The sequence below is a fragment of the Chionomys nivalis genome, chromosome 11 (genome assembly GCF_950005125.1).
Source record: "Chionomys nivalis chromosome 11, mChiNiv1.1, whole genome shotgun sequence".
In the NCBI taxonomy this organism is placed as follows: Eukaryota; Metazoa; Chordata; class Mammalia; order Rodentia; family Cricetidae; genus Chionomys; species Chionomys nivalis.
The window spans coordinates 17,413,346-17,429,404 of NC_080096.1; the positions used below are offsets into that span (position 1 = coordinate 17,413,346).

Below are 16,059 nucleotides of genomic sequence, written 5' to 3' on the forward strand. Positions count from 1 at the left end.
TAATCCTAATCACAAACACTAACCCCCAATCCCAATACCTGGACCCTAACCCCTAGCCCTGAACCTAACCTCTAACCCTAATCCCTAACCCTAACCCTAAGCCCTAACCCTAACCTCTAACCCTAATCCTAACCCCTAGACCTAACCCTAACCCCTCACCCTAACCCTAACCTCAGAGGCTCGGTGGTTCACAGAATTTGCTGTCCAACCATGGGGAGCTGAGTTCAGTTCCCACCAGGCAGTTGGATGATGAGATGGGCCTTGTTCTGCTGTTGCTGTTGTTTTTAAATGTTAGCTATAGGTGATTTAGGATTGAATTGTTCTCATGGAGAAAGAAAGAAGACCTATCCGAGGCTGAAAAAGGCAGCCATATTGGCAGAGACTCCCTGTGGGAAGAGGTCTAGACTCAGGTTAAAGTGTTAGAAAGAACAGCTGGGGGTTACCAGGGAGATGGGTGGGGGGGGGAGTGAATTCACTTCCAACTTCGTGCTTTGTGCAACAGAGAAAGACAACTTGTTTTCTAAAGTGGAGAAGGGACTATAGACAGTCTTTTTGCATATCCAGTCATCCATCCATCCATCCATCCATCCATCCACTTATCTTCTATCTCTTTATCTTTTCTGTTTCTTCTTTACTTTCTTTTTAGAGATAGGGTCTCATGTAGCCCAGGCTGGTCTCAAACCCACTACGTAGCTGAGGCTGACCTTGAACTCCTGAGCCTCCTGCTTCTGCCCCCCCCCCATACTGAAATTACAATATTGAGTCCCCATGCCTGGTTTGCACAGGGCTGGGGATGGAACCCAGGCCCCAAGCATGCTGGATAAGTTCTCTTTGGAGCCTCATCCCCAGACTCAAGTTCCTCCCGCTTCTGCTTTTAAGCAAGGATGTTTTCTCACTCCTACTTCTCCTTCCCCCACACCCACGATGGTTTTTATAGCAAAATTATGTCATGGAAGGCGCAATGCAGGAGAATGAGAATGGTCTTGTTTCCCCTCAGGGCGCGCGTTAGACCCTTGAGGAACTTCCTTCTGACTTGGAGGCCTCACCATATGGGAAACTGGAACTCACTATGTAGACCAGACTGGCTACAAACCCACAGAGATCTACCTGTCCCTGCCTTCTGAGTACTGGATGCATAGGCCACTATGCCTGGATCTTTATCTACTTTTAAAACTACTTTGATAGTTCTAGGAAAGCCAGGATGGTTACACAGAGAAACTCTGCCTTGAAAAGAAAAGAAAAAAGAAAAAAAAAAGAAAAAAGAAAAAGCAAGCAAACAAATTTGATAAACTATGCACAGTGAAAATGACTAGAAAGATGTTTCTTTCTATAAAGCAATGATACAGTTAATAAAAGACAAAGGTCTGAATATGGGAAAACTCAAAATGCTCACACTAGTCACTTTTGGAGAGACTGAAATTGCCAGTAAATTTTCTCATGTTCCTTTTAGGACTCTGTATTCCTCTCTTTTTTCCTTTCATAATCAAGAATTATCTAATGTCACTTTAAGAAGCATTACTTAGCTTATACCTGTTATCTCAGAATTTGGGAGGCAGAAAGAGGATCAGAAGTTCAAAGGCAGGCTGGGCTACAAGAGACCCCATCTCTTTTAAAAAATGTATTTAAGATGTAATACATAAACACAGGAACCTGGGGCTTCTCTCTCATAGTCTCCACATCCTCAGACTCCAGAAGGGAGTGGATGGCTGGACCAGACTGAGATCAACAGGACCTTGGCCGAGGTCAGAGGCCTGAGATGAGGAAACCAAGACGGAGATGGGAAAATCCCGAGGAGCTGAGTGGTAGCAATGACTGCTCCTAAGACTTTGTTCCAGCGATTCTGTTAATCACCATTCACCCTGGCCAGGCATGGTGGTGCATGCCTTTGATCCAAGCATTCTGGAGGCAGAGGCAGAGGCAGGCGGATCTCTGTGAGTTCGAGGCCAGCCTGATCTACATAGCAAGTTCCAGGACATCCAGGACTGCACAACGCTAGCTTGCCCAAAACTCGACAATGGTTCGGACATGGAGCCCTTCTTGTGACCTCAGAGCTAGAGGTACCCACGACATTGTCTAGCTCTTCCTGCTCCGATGCCCACAGCTTCTGCTTCCTGTGCTCAGACCATTGTTTATCCCACTCCCCCCATCTCTTATTTCGGCTCCCCAGGGCCCCATGATGAAGGCCAGCCCCCCATCCTCAGCCCCCTCTCCAGCTATCTATGGTTGGAGAAGGCTGTCCTGCCTGCCCTATGTTCTACTCGTCTTTCCATCTTGTCTGAGGGGGAGAGATGCCTCCTCCAAGGAGCCCGTGTGCTTGTTCTGACCTGCTGTCCCCCATCTGTCCCGAAACTTGCTCATCTGCAGATGGCACTTGGGGAGTGACTGAGTGAGCGGTGGCCAAAGCCTTGAAGAGACTGTCCCCAGGAGTAGAGCAGGTTATGTGGCCAGAGGCAGCCACCCATTAACACTGAGGAGTCTTGGCCATTTCCAGCATTGGGGCACAGCGGGGAGGTGGCATCACCAGCAGGGCCACCCACCCCTCCGCATTCTGACCAGCCCTGCAGGCCCTCTGTGCTGGATATAAATATAGAACAAACAGCCCACTCTTGGTCGCAAACTAAAAATAGGAAGCTTGGAATCCGGCTTCCCAGACTTCCCTGGCCAGGACCACACAGGTGTAGCGGCGGATATTGGGGGGATACGGGCCCTCACTCTGTACAGCCCCCATGGGTAGGAGTTAGGGGAGGTCTGGGTTCCTGCCAGGGAGGCTTGTTCTTACACTCAGCTCTTCTGACAGCTCGTTTCATTTATGACCCTGAGATGAACAGAGCCACTGAAGTGCTCTTAGCTGGGATGTGGGGTGCGGTGGAGAACTGCTCCTTCCCGGGCCGTGCTGGGGGTCTGAAGGCTTGTGGCCATGCAGGCCGGGGGCAGGGAAGGGTACTGGTTAAGAAGGGAGGCAGATCTGGATCTGTGTCAGGTCCTGTCCCCATGTCACATGGCAGCCCAGATTTGTTTCCTGTGGCCCAGACAAGATGGGCGCTTCTCAGGACAAGAGTCAAAGCCATCCCAGGCCTGATGTCACAGGCTTAGGTCCTTTCTGGGAACTGCCTCTTAGTCAGCCACTAAGCCAGTCACAGATCATTAAGTCAGTGGATTCCTCAACTCTTCAGATGAGACAGGAGGACCTCGGGGCTTCCAGACTGGCAGCAGACTGGCCTCCTTGCCTGGTGGTATCCTTTGATTCTGGAAAGTGACCGAGCCTGGCTGGGGCTGCTGAGCCGAGGAGCCTTCCCTCCCAGAAGTCAGTTCTCCCCTAGTCCCTGTCTTCCGGTGGGACCTGGGAGCTCAGGGTCTACAACTGTGCTAACATACGAGACATGTGACCAGGAGAGTGGCTCTGAAGGGCAGAGACAGGAAGCTGCTGCTGTCACTACCACTGCGGGGCGAGTTTCCGGGCAGGGCAAGAGCGACTCTCCTGAGGCTGAGGAGTTCTTCCTAAACATCAGTCCATATTTCTCTCCAAAGCGGGGGTTTGGGGTGGGTAGGGAGGGACTGGATGGGGGGTGCTGCTTTCTCTCTGCCACTCCTGCTGCCACCCACAGGCCACAGAGGTAACTGCGGTAACGGCGGGCGGGGCTTCCTCAGGACCTGCCTCTAGCTAGGCCAGGACTTCTCTTGGTCTGTTACCTTTTGACACGCAGGGTGCAGTTGACAGGAGATAAAGTCAGAGCTTTTGTTAAATTGTAGGGGCCACCTTACAGGTCCACCCTCAGATAAACCAATTAAAAGAATGTGGAACTGTGCTGATGTTGCTGTTGCTTCTAACCCAAGGAGAGGCCCTGCTGGGGGACCCACTCAGGGTGAACCTGGGGGCAGGTTCTATGGTAGTGGTGGTCAGAATTCTGTGGGCAGAGCTGCTGCTGTGTAGAAAAACAGGAGATTCCTGTTGGGGGCTGATCTTAGGCAGGCTAACACAACAGGGCAGGACCTCAGAACTTTGAGGTGGGCACCACAGCACTTTGGCAGTCTGACGAAAATCTCTGTCTGTCCCATCTGGTCAGGCACAGGCTGGGGTGGGGTTCTGAACCTCCCTGATGGAAGGGTAAAAAGGGATTATCAGGCTAGGTCCCCACTGTCATCCACGGCCTCTGTTTTCAGGGTGTGGTCTCAGCTTGGCAACCACCAGCTTCAGGGAGCCATGGGACTCATGACAGCTCTTTCTTACTCAGCTACCTCATCTCCAAATGACTGCTTTGCCGCCCTGTGTCCCAGCAAGCCTACCCTGGCGGGGGTGAGGGACACCTACTTCAGAGGGGCTCCCCAAAGGGATCCTTATTTCCTAGAGCCCCTCACTCTGGAAAGGTCTTCACCTAAGAGGGGTTCTTACTCCTGAGGGGCCTCTGCCACACCCGTTCCAGGGTACCCCACTCAGAAGGTTCCACACCGGGGTGTCTGGCTGCCCCTTCAACCTGTCCCTCCTCAAATCTGATCTGTGTCAGACAGGACCGTGCAGGAACATCATTGTGTGATTGACATGGCCAGCAGAGGGAAAACAGGTTAGTGTAATCTTGAGGGTCTATCTGATGTTATGAGGTGCTAGCCCAGCCAGAAGGGTGGCCTTTCAGAGGTCCTTGGGCCAGGTCTCTGGAGCAGGATGGAGGACTTCCCAGCACGGGGGTATCTCCCACACAGCCAGCTCACCCATGCCCTGTAAGAGCAGGAGGCCCCACCCACCGTCACAGCTCTAGAAGACCGACACAGGTCCTTCAAGGCATCTGTTATATTATTGTAACAAATACAATTTTCATTTTACAGTTAAATAGTACCCAAGATGGGCAGTTGACTGTACAAGCGAATTGTGCATTTAAAAAAAACCAAAACAACAAACACACCAAAGCAGCCTATAGTGCAAAGCAGGCCCTCCCCTCCCCCTGGACTCTGAGCCCGCTTCAGGAAGACCTGCTCACAGCAGGTAGGGTACTTCAGGGAAACAATGTCACCAAGGATCAGCACCCACCTGCACACTTACAGTGACATTGTATCAATCCCTTCAGCCTCCTTGTGCTTCTAGCCAGTGCTTCCAGGTAGCACTTTAAAGCAGCCTTGTGAGTAAGGACCCATTTTTACCAGACCCCGCTGCCTGTACTGATCGTAGGACCAACAACAGACTGAACCGTCACTGTTAATCAGAGATGGGAAAGAGAAGTAATGGCGTGTGTGTGTGTGTGTGTGTTTGATTTCCCATCTCCACCTGCATTTGGGTATCAGGAAGGGCAGTTGTCTGGGGTGGTTTGCACAGTGTTAGGTGCTAGGACCCTGGAGGTGTCTTCCTTGGTAGCCTGGGCCAGCCTACGCCATGGCAGGTAGGAGGGCATTGGGCTATAGCTGCTTCCTGAGAAGAGGTGAGGAGGCCCCTCTGGGTTCAGGAGCTGGAAGGCTAACTCAGCTACTTCCAAGAGATAGAAAATGTTTTGGTCCTGCCCCCCAGCAGGGCAGGACAAAAGAAACTGTAACAAACAAGAGGTGTCTGCACGGGATTGTCAGGACCCTCTGACCTGCCGGAGTGCTTAGAGGTGGGGGAAGGCTAAGCACTACCACAGAGACCAGAGACCGTCACTAAGGAGCCTTTTAGAGGAGAGCTCCAAGGCCACACAGGACGTGGCTCACTCAGTTTGTGGAGCAGCTCTGGTAAAGCCTTCTAAGCTAGCCCACTGACAGTCTCCCACAGTCCCCATGACTCAAGCCCTAGGCCAAGATCTAACTTCCCATCTGACCTCTGCTTGGACACTGATCTGCCATTGCACACCTCAGCAGAGACCCCAAAAGGTCTCCTGGAGCCCCTGGTGCCCTCCTATGAGGAATGTGGGGTCCAGAGTGGCAGGATCCTGCTGACATCACACCAGTAGAGGCGGGGCTTTCAGATACACAGTACCTCAGCTCTCAGACTTTAAGATGCGTGACGAAGCCACTTTTTCTTTGGCTTCTAGGCTGTTTTCTTCTAGGTATAAACATGTAGGGAGCAGGGCTGCGGGTTGGGAGTTAAGGCCTGGGACACAGTTTGGCTGGACCGAGGGAGCCTACTGAGCAGGGATGCTGGTCATCCCATTGCTTCCCATGGTAAGCCTTTCTGCTCCGACCTCTCTGCCCCTGAGAACCACGCTGTCCCTTCAGGCTGGAATGTGCTTGGAGGTGTTGAGGCCATCCTCACTTTAGGGACCTGTCACCAGGGATGGGTCTGCTCTGGAGCCTGATATCTTTGGGGAAGCTAGAACTGGCCAAGGATCGCTTGCCTAGGGTAATGGAGGAAGTCAAGACTGGGATTGTGGGGGTGTGTCCTGGGTCCTTCATCTCAGGGGTTGGGGTTTCCAGTTGACTTGATGGGTACGGATGCAGAGTGAGGGTTGGTCCCCGGGTGAAGGGTGAGAGAGAGGAAGTTTGGATATCTCCGAGCCTGGGCTTCTCTTGCCAGCAAAGGCTTCCTTCCACATGGGCAGGGGTAGCCTCTGACTCAGGAGATAATCCTAGGCATGGCTGCAGACAAAAGAGATGGGTCTGGGTTGGGGCAGTGTCCTGGGGGATGTCCCCACATTCTCTGTTCAAACTTGTTGCTGGACAGAGCTCTGGGAGCCATTCATAGCTCTGGCCCCTGGGACCAGGCCAAAGTCTGTTTCTTCCTGTAGCCTGAAGCTGGAGGGCCGCTCCGGGTGGCCCGCGAGTCCCCAGGGTGCTCAGTAGGGCCGCCACACGGCCTCGTCTATACGGCCCGGCGTGCTCAGGGCCGTGGGCGAGTTGCTGTGGCTGCCATCGGCCTCCACGCCATCAGCCTGGCCCAGGCTGGGGTTCATGAGGTTGCCCGCGGACACCGAGGCGCCGCTGGGGCAGGAGGTCAGCATGCGGGTGGGCGAGCGCTCGCCACCGCCCGCAGCCGCCATGGAGAACTGGTAGGAGCCGGAGGAGGCGCCGTAGAAGAGGTGGTAGGGCGCGGGGTTGGCCTGGAAGGGCCCGCTCTGGCTCTGCGGGGCCCCGGGGTAGGGCGGCGGGAGGTAGGTGTGGTGGAAGCGGCTGCTGGCCGGCATGCCCGCCACGCTCAGGCTGCCCAGGCTGGTGCCCGACGGCGTGGCGCTGTAGGGGAAGGCGGCAGACATGGCGCCGGGGTAGTGCATCCTGGGATCCGGGAAGCGGCTCTCCGTGAGGCTTTGCAGCGTAGAGAATGAGCGGTCAAACTGGCGTGGGTCCGAGAAGGGGTTCAGGTCTGAGGAGCCTGGGGACAGCAAGAGGGGGTGTCAGGTTCGCAGGCCAGGAACACCGTGGGTCCTCTGCCACTGTGGGGTAACCCTCCTGGGGACCCTTTCCTCTGCCTGGGCTGGGCTGTGCAGGACCCTGCTCTGGGACCTCTTGTGGCAGATCTAGGGGAGTGGACCTCTAGGCCAAAGCAGAGGGGACCAAGGGGGACAGCCCTTCTTCGCCCTATGTGTCCTTCCCAGCCCGCTAGGTCACGCACTAGATAGGGCTCCCCACAAGCTCACTCTGGAGAGCTGGCAAGACCAAGAGTGTGAACAGGGTCTCCAGGGACCAGTGAGACCGGAAGCTGAAAGAGGAGGAAGCCAAGGCAGAGACAGAGAAAGACTGATTGTCCCCCTCATGCACAGAAAGTGCCGGAATGCTCCAGAAGGTCTCTTCTCCGTTGGGGCCACTGTGTGTGCGCGCACATGCATGTATGTATGTATGCATGCATGTATGTATGTATGCATGTATGATAAACGGCTCCTGCCTGTAAACTGCACAGTCAAGAGGGTCAAGGCATCAGATGAACGTCAGGACAGTTCTCAGCAGGACAGTGAGACAGACATATCACTTCTGATCTTGAGAGCAGCCATGGGCTAAGTAACAGAGCCTGGGCAGCAGCACACAGGCATCCCCGTGCCCTCTGGATGGGCACACCTGTAGATTGGGGTCCTGGTTGGGGGGGGTGGGCTCTGCTGGTCCTCATCCCCACTTCCTGAGTCTATGTCTTCTAAGTCTGCCCTGCAGGCTGAAGCTACCTGTTAGTCACACAACTGTACACATGAAACCCTCACCACCTCCGCAGAAAAGAGAAACACTTGCGGGTCCAGACCCCAGCCTGGTTAGTATGCAGTCAGAGCCGGCACAGCAATGCCAGGGGTCTGGATTTCTCAGTAGGCTCTAAGAGGGGATGTGGCGACTGTATACCTACTTCTATAATCACTACAGGTCCCGGATCCCAGCATTCCCATGGGCTTTGGGAACAAACCTAACGCCACTGGTGGGAAGACAGGGACCCAGCAAGGGAGAGGCATGCAGGTCACACAGCACACTGTCCCGAGCCCCAACACTGCATGCTGGGCACTGCCTCTTTGTAGAGGCAGCAGGACTTTTCATGGGGGCCTCTGAAGCCGTCCACTCTTCCTGGCTTTGATTTTCATTCCCTGTGTGTCCTCTGTCAAATCACTTAACCTCTCTGCGCATCAATTTCCTGAGGACCTGGATCAAATTTGTTAATCCACTTAAAACTCCGAGAACTGAGCCAGGTCCAGCAGCCTGTGCTCTCTCTGCTTGTGGCAGCCGCCGTCACACCTCTTGCTGTGGGTACCCAGAAGTGGCTGGTTTGGGTCCCGGATAAGGTGAAACCCTGACCTGGGACCCTCTTCATACCCTGACAGGGAACATTCCCCAGAACCTTGGCCTGCCAAGCCTCAGCCCGTTGCATCCTTCATCATGGATGGAAGACCAGGGGAGGCCTATCTCTGGGTCAGCAGGATCTGGGTGGGTCCCCTGACCATGAATGACCAGCTGTGTCTGGAGATGCAGGCTCAAGGGCTCCTGCTTCCTGGGGTCTGCCAAAGGCGTTAGGTGACCTCAGGTATCTGCTACCCCTTGGGTTTCCGTGTATCAGCGTCTCCAGCTGTGGAGCATCACAGAGGGCTACCCCTGGCTCCAGGTGGGGAGACTGGACAAGGGTCAGGCAGCTGAGGCTTTCTGACATGAAAACCGAAGGCTCTCTGGCTGCTTAGTCTGCCTTGAGGTCTGGGAGGGAGGTGCCTGATGGCCATCTACATGCTGGAGTCCTGTGGAGGGGACATTCTAAGATGAAAGGACACCGGACACTGACGCCCGCTCTCAGGGACCTCACTCCTCCAAGCAGACCGAACAAGACTTGTGATGGGACAGTGGGACCACGACCCTGCATCAGAGGGACTGGGATGCATGGAGAGGCCACTGACCCCTCCTTCCTCTCTCCTTGTTGCTCCCACTTCTCCTCCAGAGTGGTGGGGAAGTACCTGCCCTAGGTACCCCCTCAGATCCTCAGCCTCAGCCTCACAGCCCCAGGAAATCTGAGCTGCTGGGACCACTGTCAGACAGCTACCCTAGCAGCGGGAGGAAAGGTTCATTTTCTCCAAATTGCCCCAGCTGCTGTGTGCAGCTGAATGAGCCCTTTGAGCTGTGAGAAGCCCCCGCTGTGGGCATCTGCAACAATCTTCCCCCTCCCCCATCTTGACATTGCCTGCAGTAACTAAAGCTAGGGGTCAAAGCAATTAACCCGCACCAAGGAAAGTGGTGAGGTATCCTGGAGGACTTCTGGGACCTAGTCCCACCAGGACGGAGGACCAGAGAGTGTGACTCTTCAAATCTGAGCCTGCCAAAGCCACTCTGATGGAGGCCACTTTTCACTTTATGGATGAGCACACTAAGGCTCAGAGAAGTTAGGTGACTGGCCCAAGATCACACAGCCAATGCACGCGGAGCTAGAACTGCTCAGGTGAACCTGATAATGAAATCTATGCTTCTTTCCTGTGGTGGGTATCCAGGACCCTCTCCTGAACCCCAAAAGGCCAGCAGAGCTAACATGGGGCTGAGGAGTCCTCTATCAGGATGCAGCAAGAGAAGGACTGGCCCTCCATGCCACACTGGCTGGGTGAGGTCCAGGGCTATTGAGAGGCTGAGTCTGGCTCCAGGGAGCACAGAGTCCAAAGACCATACCCTCTCCCTGTGGCGGGGCAGCCATATGCTCTTCCCTCACAGGAACTGGTGGACAGGAAGCACTGTCCAGCACTATTGACTCGGGGTGTTCCTGGCTGGACTCTATCCATCTCTTCCAGGCCAGACCCTGTAGGTGCTGGCCTGTGGAGCTGGGGCAAGGACAAACTCCTGGACAGGGCTGGGCATGGGGTAGAGGCAGGGCACTTACTGAGGCCAGAAATGAACCTCAAAGGCCCAGGGCTCAAGAGCTGAATCTCAAAATCACAAGCCCATGGGCTTAGGCAAGCTGGGGGTAAGGCCTTTCCTTACCTTGAGCCAGCTTTCTGGCACATCGAGGGATGGTGCCACGCCCCTGATACTGTCTCATGCCTAGGACACATGGTTAATGTCCTCATGGAAGGACCAACGTGGAGAAGGGCAAAAGGTAGGGCAGAGAGGAGCCAGCACGCAGCCCACTTTGGCCCGCATGGTCAGTCCCTTCTCAGACCCTCAGAAGTCCTAACCTAGAGACAGGCCAAGGGAGACATTGAACTTGGTCACCAGAAGGCTACATGGCCCAAGGGTGGCACAACCCTTCAGTTTCAACTCACTCATCTGCCACATTGCCCCTGAGCCAATGCTGGTGAGCTGAAGGGACAGGTACCGCACAGGGCAGCAGCCAGCTCTCAGGCCTGCCCCAGCCAGCTACATTTAACCTCCTCTCTGACTCCTAGCAGAAGTCCAATGCCTGCCGCGGGGCTGGCCGAACACCTGACTTGGACTGACAGACCTCAGGGAGATCTGCTTGCGGCCTAGCCGCCTCAGCGAGGCCGTGGGGACAGAGCCCAGTCCTAATGTTCTCTATTCGTGTGACCACAGGTGGAGAGACCGGGCGAGGCGGTGCTGGCACCCAATGCCACAGTTTCAGGTGTGAATAGCACCCAGTGCCAGGAAGAGATATCCCCAACCTGCTGGGTGGTGGCGGTGGCACACACCTTTAATACCATCACCCGGGAGGCAGAGGCAGACGGATCCCTGTGAGTTCGAGGCCAGCCTGGTCTACAGAGGTAGTTCTGGATAGCCAGGGCTATACAAAGAAGCCCTGTCTCAAGGGAAGAAGAAAATGAGATATCCCCCACGGTATCTCCCCTCACCACGAGAAGGCTGAGGTAGTGGGAGTGTGCTAAAAGTGGGGACCCGGTGGCTATGGCTCTATACCCACCACGGGATTACCCTCATGTCTCTGGGGAATAGTGAGTTTCAGAGGGAGGAATGGTCACATCTCATGCTCATCCCAGGACCAGACACCTGGTCGCACAAACTGCAAACTGCCCCAGCTGTCCACCGAGAAACGGTGGGGAGCCATCTTCCCCGAGGACTTCACATCCTGGCTCCCTTTCCACAGCCCGGCCTGATCCCCACAGAGCTCTGCTGTTCTGTACCTTGGATTGGGGTCTGGGCTTGACTGCTGAAATGGCTCGTGGTGCTGAGTGAGCTCCGGGGGCTGGGGGTGCTGGGCGTTACACGCATGCGCAGGTCTCCGAAGCGGTCGGGGAAGGCCTTGGTCTGATCTTCTATCTTCTGCCGGTGCCCTGTGGAGCACGGGGAGCCCATTAGCCACTGCAATGCCTTGCCCTGTTGGGAACTTCTCCCTGGAGTCTAATCTGGGCCTCTGTGGAACTCTCTGATTTTCTGAACAAAACAGAGATTGTGGCTACTTCCCTCATCAGGCTGTCTGATCTCACATCAGAATGGTTATTTTTACATCACCCCCGGGAGCTCTGACTGGGCCAGCATGCTGTGGTGGTAAACTCTGAACCACCTAAACCTCCCCAGCATGGTCTGACAGAAAAGGATACCGAGGCAGCAACAGGCCTAGAAGAATGGCTTGGGCAGGCACGTTGCCAAGGAGTCAGGAGAAGGTGCGATACTCCCCTCATATCAACCATGCATATCCCCATATATTACACACCCCTGTGAGGCCATGAGGTCGTGGAAGGGAGTGCTGACCACTTAGTTCTGGCTGACCTAACCACCCTCAAACCTGCTTCCCCTCAGGGCTTCAGGATGGAGGGCAGGGGCATGGTTGTTGAGGGTACACAGGCTTCCAGCCCCTGCCCAGACGCAGGGCCAAGGGACCACAACACCTGGTGGAGTGTCACGTTTAGGAGACGGCCAGTCCTCCCTGCCACCTCTGCAGAGTCACAGGCTGGCTGTGCACCCGTCGATGGCTGAGGGACACTTGGGGGTGACACCTAGTGCCACACACACTCCTCAATCACCCAGCTTTCCTTTCTCAAACAACACACCGAGTTCCTAAAATAAAAATGTCAGGTGAGCCCTGGCCACCGAGGCCCCTTGATAGCAAGCGCCTGTTCTCACCAACTCTCAAATTTCTCTTCTCAGTCTTTTTTGGGGGGTTATATGCTTGGGAAAATGGAGGAGAAAGACTCCCTTGGAACTCCCTAGAATGACCTCAGCTTGGGTGTGTTATTCTATCGCTTTCTCTTAGAGTGACATCCCCGGGAGCCCACCTTTCTCACCTGTGAAGAGGGGGCAGTGACCAGCCTCTCCGAATGTTCTCCCTGCCACTCTAGAGAGCTCGTGAATGTGACGAGAAGAAGCCACATCACTGGATGCTCTTCTCCCATCAGGCATCTCTGCCTACTGTCCACCCACTAGCTCAGTCGGCCTCCCAGGCTTTCTCTGTACAAACAGGGACTATGGCTCAGAGAGGCATGGGGGCTTGTCTGAGGTCACGCAGCAATATGGCGGGGTTTCCTAAGCTAGGGAAGTGTAAGAAGGGTGTTTATCATGAGAAGTTTGCCTGAATCTTTGGTCTGGACTGACGCGGACTTTTCTTGACTGACATAAAGCTGAGTGGGACGAGAGGGTCTTTCACTGTTACCCGAGGCTGGACAAGTGAGTCCAGGGCTTTGGCAATGACCGCTGACCCCTGCTGGGACGAGGGACCTGAGGAGGCTGTGAAAAGATTCCTAACTTTGAAACTGAAGCATAAAGGTGCTGGGCCTCAGGGATCTCAGCGCTCCCACACATGCCTGCCACAGGTCCAAGTGGACTCGGGAGAGCCTCAGGAACTGAGCAGGGGGTCCAGGAAGGCAGGCCACCATAGCCAGGGAACCCCACTGTCCTCTCATAAGGCTCCAGCCGAGGCCAGCAGGATGCTGGGCAGCAGCTGTCGCGACCCCAAGGCTCTAGAAAAGGAAGAGCGTGCCCTGAGGCACCTGGAGTTGGTGCTGCAGACTCCAGGGCCTGGCGGCCTGGGGGCCCGGGCAAGCCTGTGATGAGACAGGTGGGTGGCTGCGGACTAGACAGAAGGCTCCTGCCTCACTGAGGACGACTGACTGGCATCATGGTGCCACCATGTGGTTTCTGGCTCAGTAGAAGTGCCAGAACCCAGCTCTGAGGCTACTGGAGATGGCAGGGATGAGTGGATGAGCTGGGGGCAATGAATTCCAAGACATCTCAAAAGGCAGGAAGCCCACCGGATAGATGGGAGGTTGTGGGTTGGCTGGATGGCAGCTTGGGTGCTAGGAAATGGGAGTCTCAGTCAACCGCAAGCTCCAAGGCAGCCAGTGGGGCCACACAAATGCTGGTGCAAAACCTCAGGCCTGCCATTGTCGTCACTGGTGAGCAAAGGCCCTGGTTCTGAGTCACAGTGAACTGTGTGTTTGCAACTGCTCCTGTGACCAGCGGAAGGAGAGGGAGCTTGGGGACAGTCTGGGTTCAAGGACGGATCTAAACAGGTGCGTCATGGGTCTCACCCATCACACTTCCCTCCCCTTGGGCTACAGTGTCGCCATCACAATGACCACAGGGAAGGCCAGGGTGGTGACCAGAAGACAGCCCAGATCCCTAACTCAAGACCCCTTGTTCCTTCTCTACTGTTTCCCCTTGGAGCTCCCATGGGTCAGTGGGGACACTGAGGCTTCTCAGCCAGCTGGGACCCAGTGGCTTGCCCAGGGCAGGCTCCCTGGAAGACAGGATGGCACAGGACTTCTTCCTGTGGCTGTGCAGTGCACTAAAGCCACTGCCAGGGAAGAGGCAGAGGGGAGCCTGGTGACCCCACGTGGCTAGGGCGCCAGAAAGTCTCAGAGCCGCGAGGCTGAGGCCCTCATGCTGGGAACAGAACTGAACGGAAGTGCCTGACCTGTGCCCGGGGAGGAGGACCACAGAAAAACCCTTTCATTCCTTTTCCCACAGTGAGAGCATGGAGCTGTCTGGTTCCCTCAGTCACTTGGGTCTTGCCCTTCTGTGCCTCAGTCACTGTCTCCCCCGACACCCACTGCACAGCCTGTTCACCTAAGTCCCCTCCTTTGCAGAGTTACTAACTTGAAACCGCAAGAAGTTAGCATTGATCATACTGGCCTCAAGCTGCCACTAGAAAGAGAGGCAGCCCCTGAACAGCTCTGGCCTCCTGCTGTTACTGGCCTGTCCTCTCTCAAACCCTCTGTCCTGAGTGCATGACAGCCTCTACCGGAAAGGCTCCCTATCCTTTGGGTCCAACTTAAGAGCCCTGTGAACAGCCCCGTAACAGTTAAGAGCAGAAGAAATTGGAGCCTGTTGGGCCCAGGGAGCTTTCTCCACAGCAGGCTTAGGAGGCACACCAGCCGCTGGCCTGTGTGGCCTCACGAGGGAAAACCGCCATGCCCCCACGGTACAGGTGGGACATGGCAAGGCTGGGAGGAGCCACTGACAGGCTGACAGCTCACAGGAGACAACTGGTCATCTCTTATCCCCGGAGCCCATCTCAGGAAGGGGCAAGGCTGTGAAACTCAGGGTGTGACATGGTGTTAGGGCCCAGCCTAGACTGCACTCTGTGGGGAGGGACATGAGCGGAGGGACACGACAGGCATCTCGGTTACTTTTCTGTTTCTGAGATAAAGCACTATGACCAAAAGCATCTTGGGAAGGAAAGGGTTTCTGTCATCTCCCATCACCGAGGAACAAGCCAGGAAGCAGCGCTCCTCGGCTGCCTCTGAGTCGGCTCCTGCTTTCAGGTTCCTGCATTGAATTCCTGCCCTGACTTCCCTCAGTGAGGAAGTGTGACCCGGGAGCTGGAAGATGACATCAACCATAACCCCTTGCTTGTGGCTGGGATGTTACATTACAGCAACAGAAATCCTAACTAGGACTCAGGGTCTCAGTGGAGCCCTGACGGGTTCTGCCTTGCTTTGAAACTCAGGGTCGAGTGCCAGTCACACAACTACCGCAGCCCAAGTTGCTTTCCTCTGGGCCTCAGTTTCCGTATCTGTAGAGTGGTTGTCATCCTACCCTGGGGTGGGTAGATAGTCCAGGTGAAAGCAGAGTCCTCATGGGGGGGGGCACTGGGGAAGGGCCCCTGACTTGTGGGAGGGCAGATCTCAGCTAGCCCAACCCAGGGCCAGTAGCCCCAGGCTCACTGTAGGCAGCTCTGATCTTCGGGCGGAGGTGTCAGCTCCACTTTGACCTGACTCCCACACCTGGGTCACCAACTCCCATGCTACAGAGCCAAGCCATTATCCAACCTCACAGGCAGGTGACCCAGATCAAAGCCCCTGGACAGGGAGACTCCCCAGGGACACACAATGTAGTCCAGCTGGGACTCCCTTACTGTCCCCAACCAGGCCAGCATGGGTTCCTCCACCTGCCAGACTCCTGGTGCATCCGCCAGGGTTAGCCCTAGCCTCCAGCCGGCAGGGCAGGAGGCTGGGGTTCCTATGCCTGGTGGACCACACATACAACTTCAAGGCCACAGCCCTCTGGGAGGCTCCCTTGCCCCCACCCCCAGCCCCAGCTTCACAGTGGAAAAGGCGAAGGCACCAGGCCAAGGTCACAAGGTGATAGAAAACCTGGAATGAGCTGCCTAGCCCACAGAGTTCCTCTGACAGAGGAGAGTGGGGCTCGGGCTGGCAGGAGGCCAGCTCCATGTCTGGCCTCAGTGAGGCAGGAGGTAGGATGCTGGGAGAGGCAAAGTCGGGCAGGGCCCCAGGAACAAGGTGAGCCCCAGCCGCCAGGCCCTGCGCTGGCTCAGCGCTTCCCAACAGCCGCCCTGCAGCCTGCTACTCCGCAACCCAC

At 55.5% G+C, this 16,059-nt stretch overlaps 1 protein-coding gene across 2 annotated transcripts in view; it reads right to left on the bottom strand.

Annotated features, from left to right (window-relative positions):
- Positions 1-5,997: 5,997 nt before the first annotated feature.
- The window catches only part of Runx3 (RUNX family transcription factor 3), a 57,269-nt gene continuing 47,207 nt past the window's right edge, over positions 5,998-16,059 (bottom strand). For both annotated transcript variants that reach the window (XM_057784683.1, XM_057784684.1), the window contains 2 exons: positions 11,424-11,573; positions 5,998-7,264 (listed from right to left, as the gene is read on the bottom strand). In XM_057784683.1, coding sequence (XP_057640666.1) covers positions 6,732-7,264; positions 11,424-11,573 — 683 coding nt within the window. In that variant the 3' untranslated portion in view covers positions 5,998-6,731. The remainder of the gene's footprint in view (positions 7,265-11,423; positions 11,574-16,059) is intronic.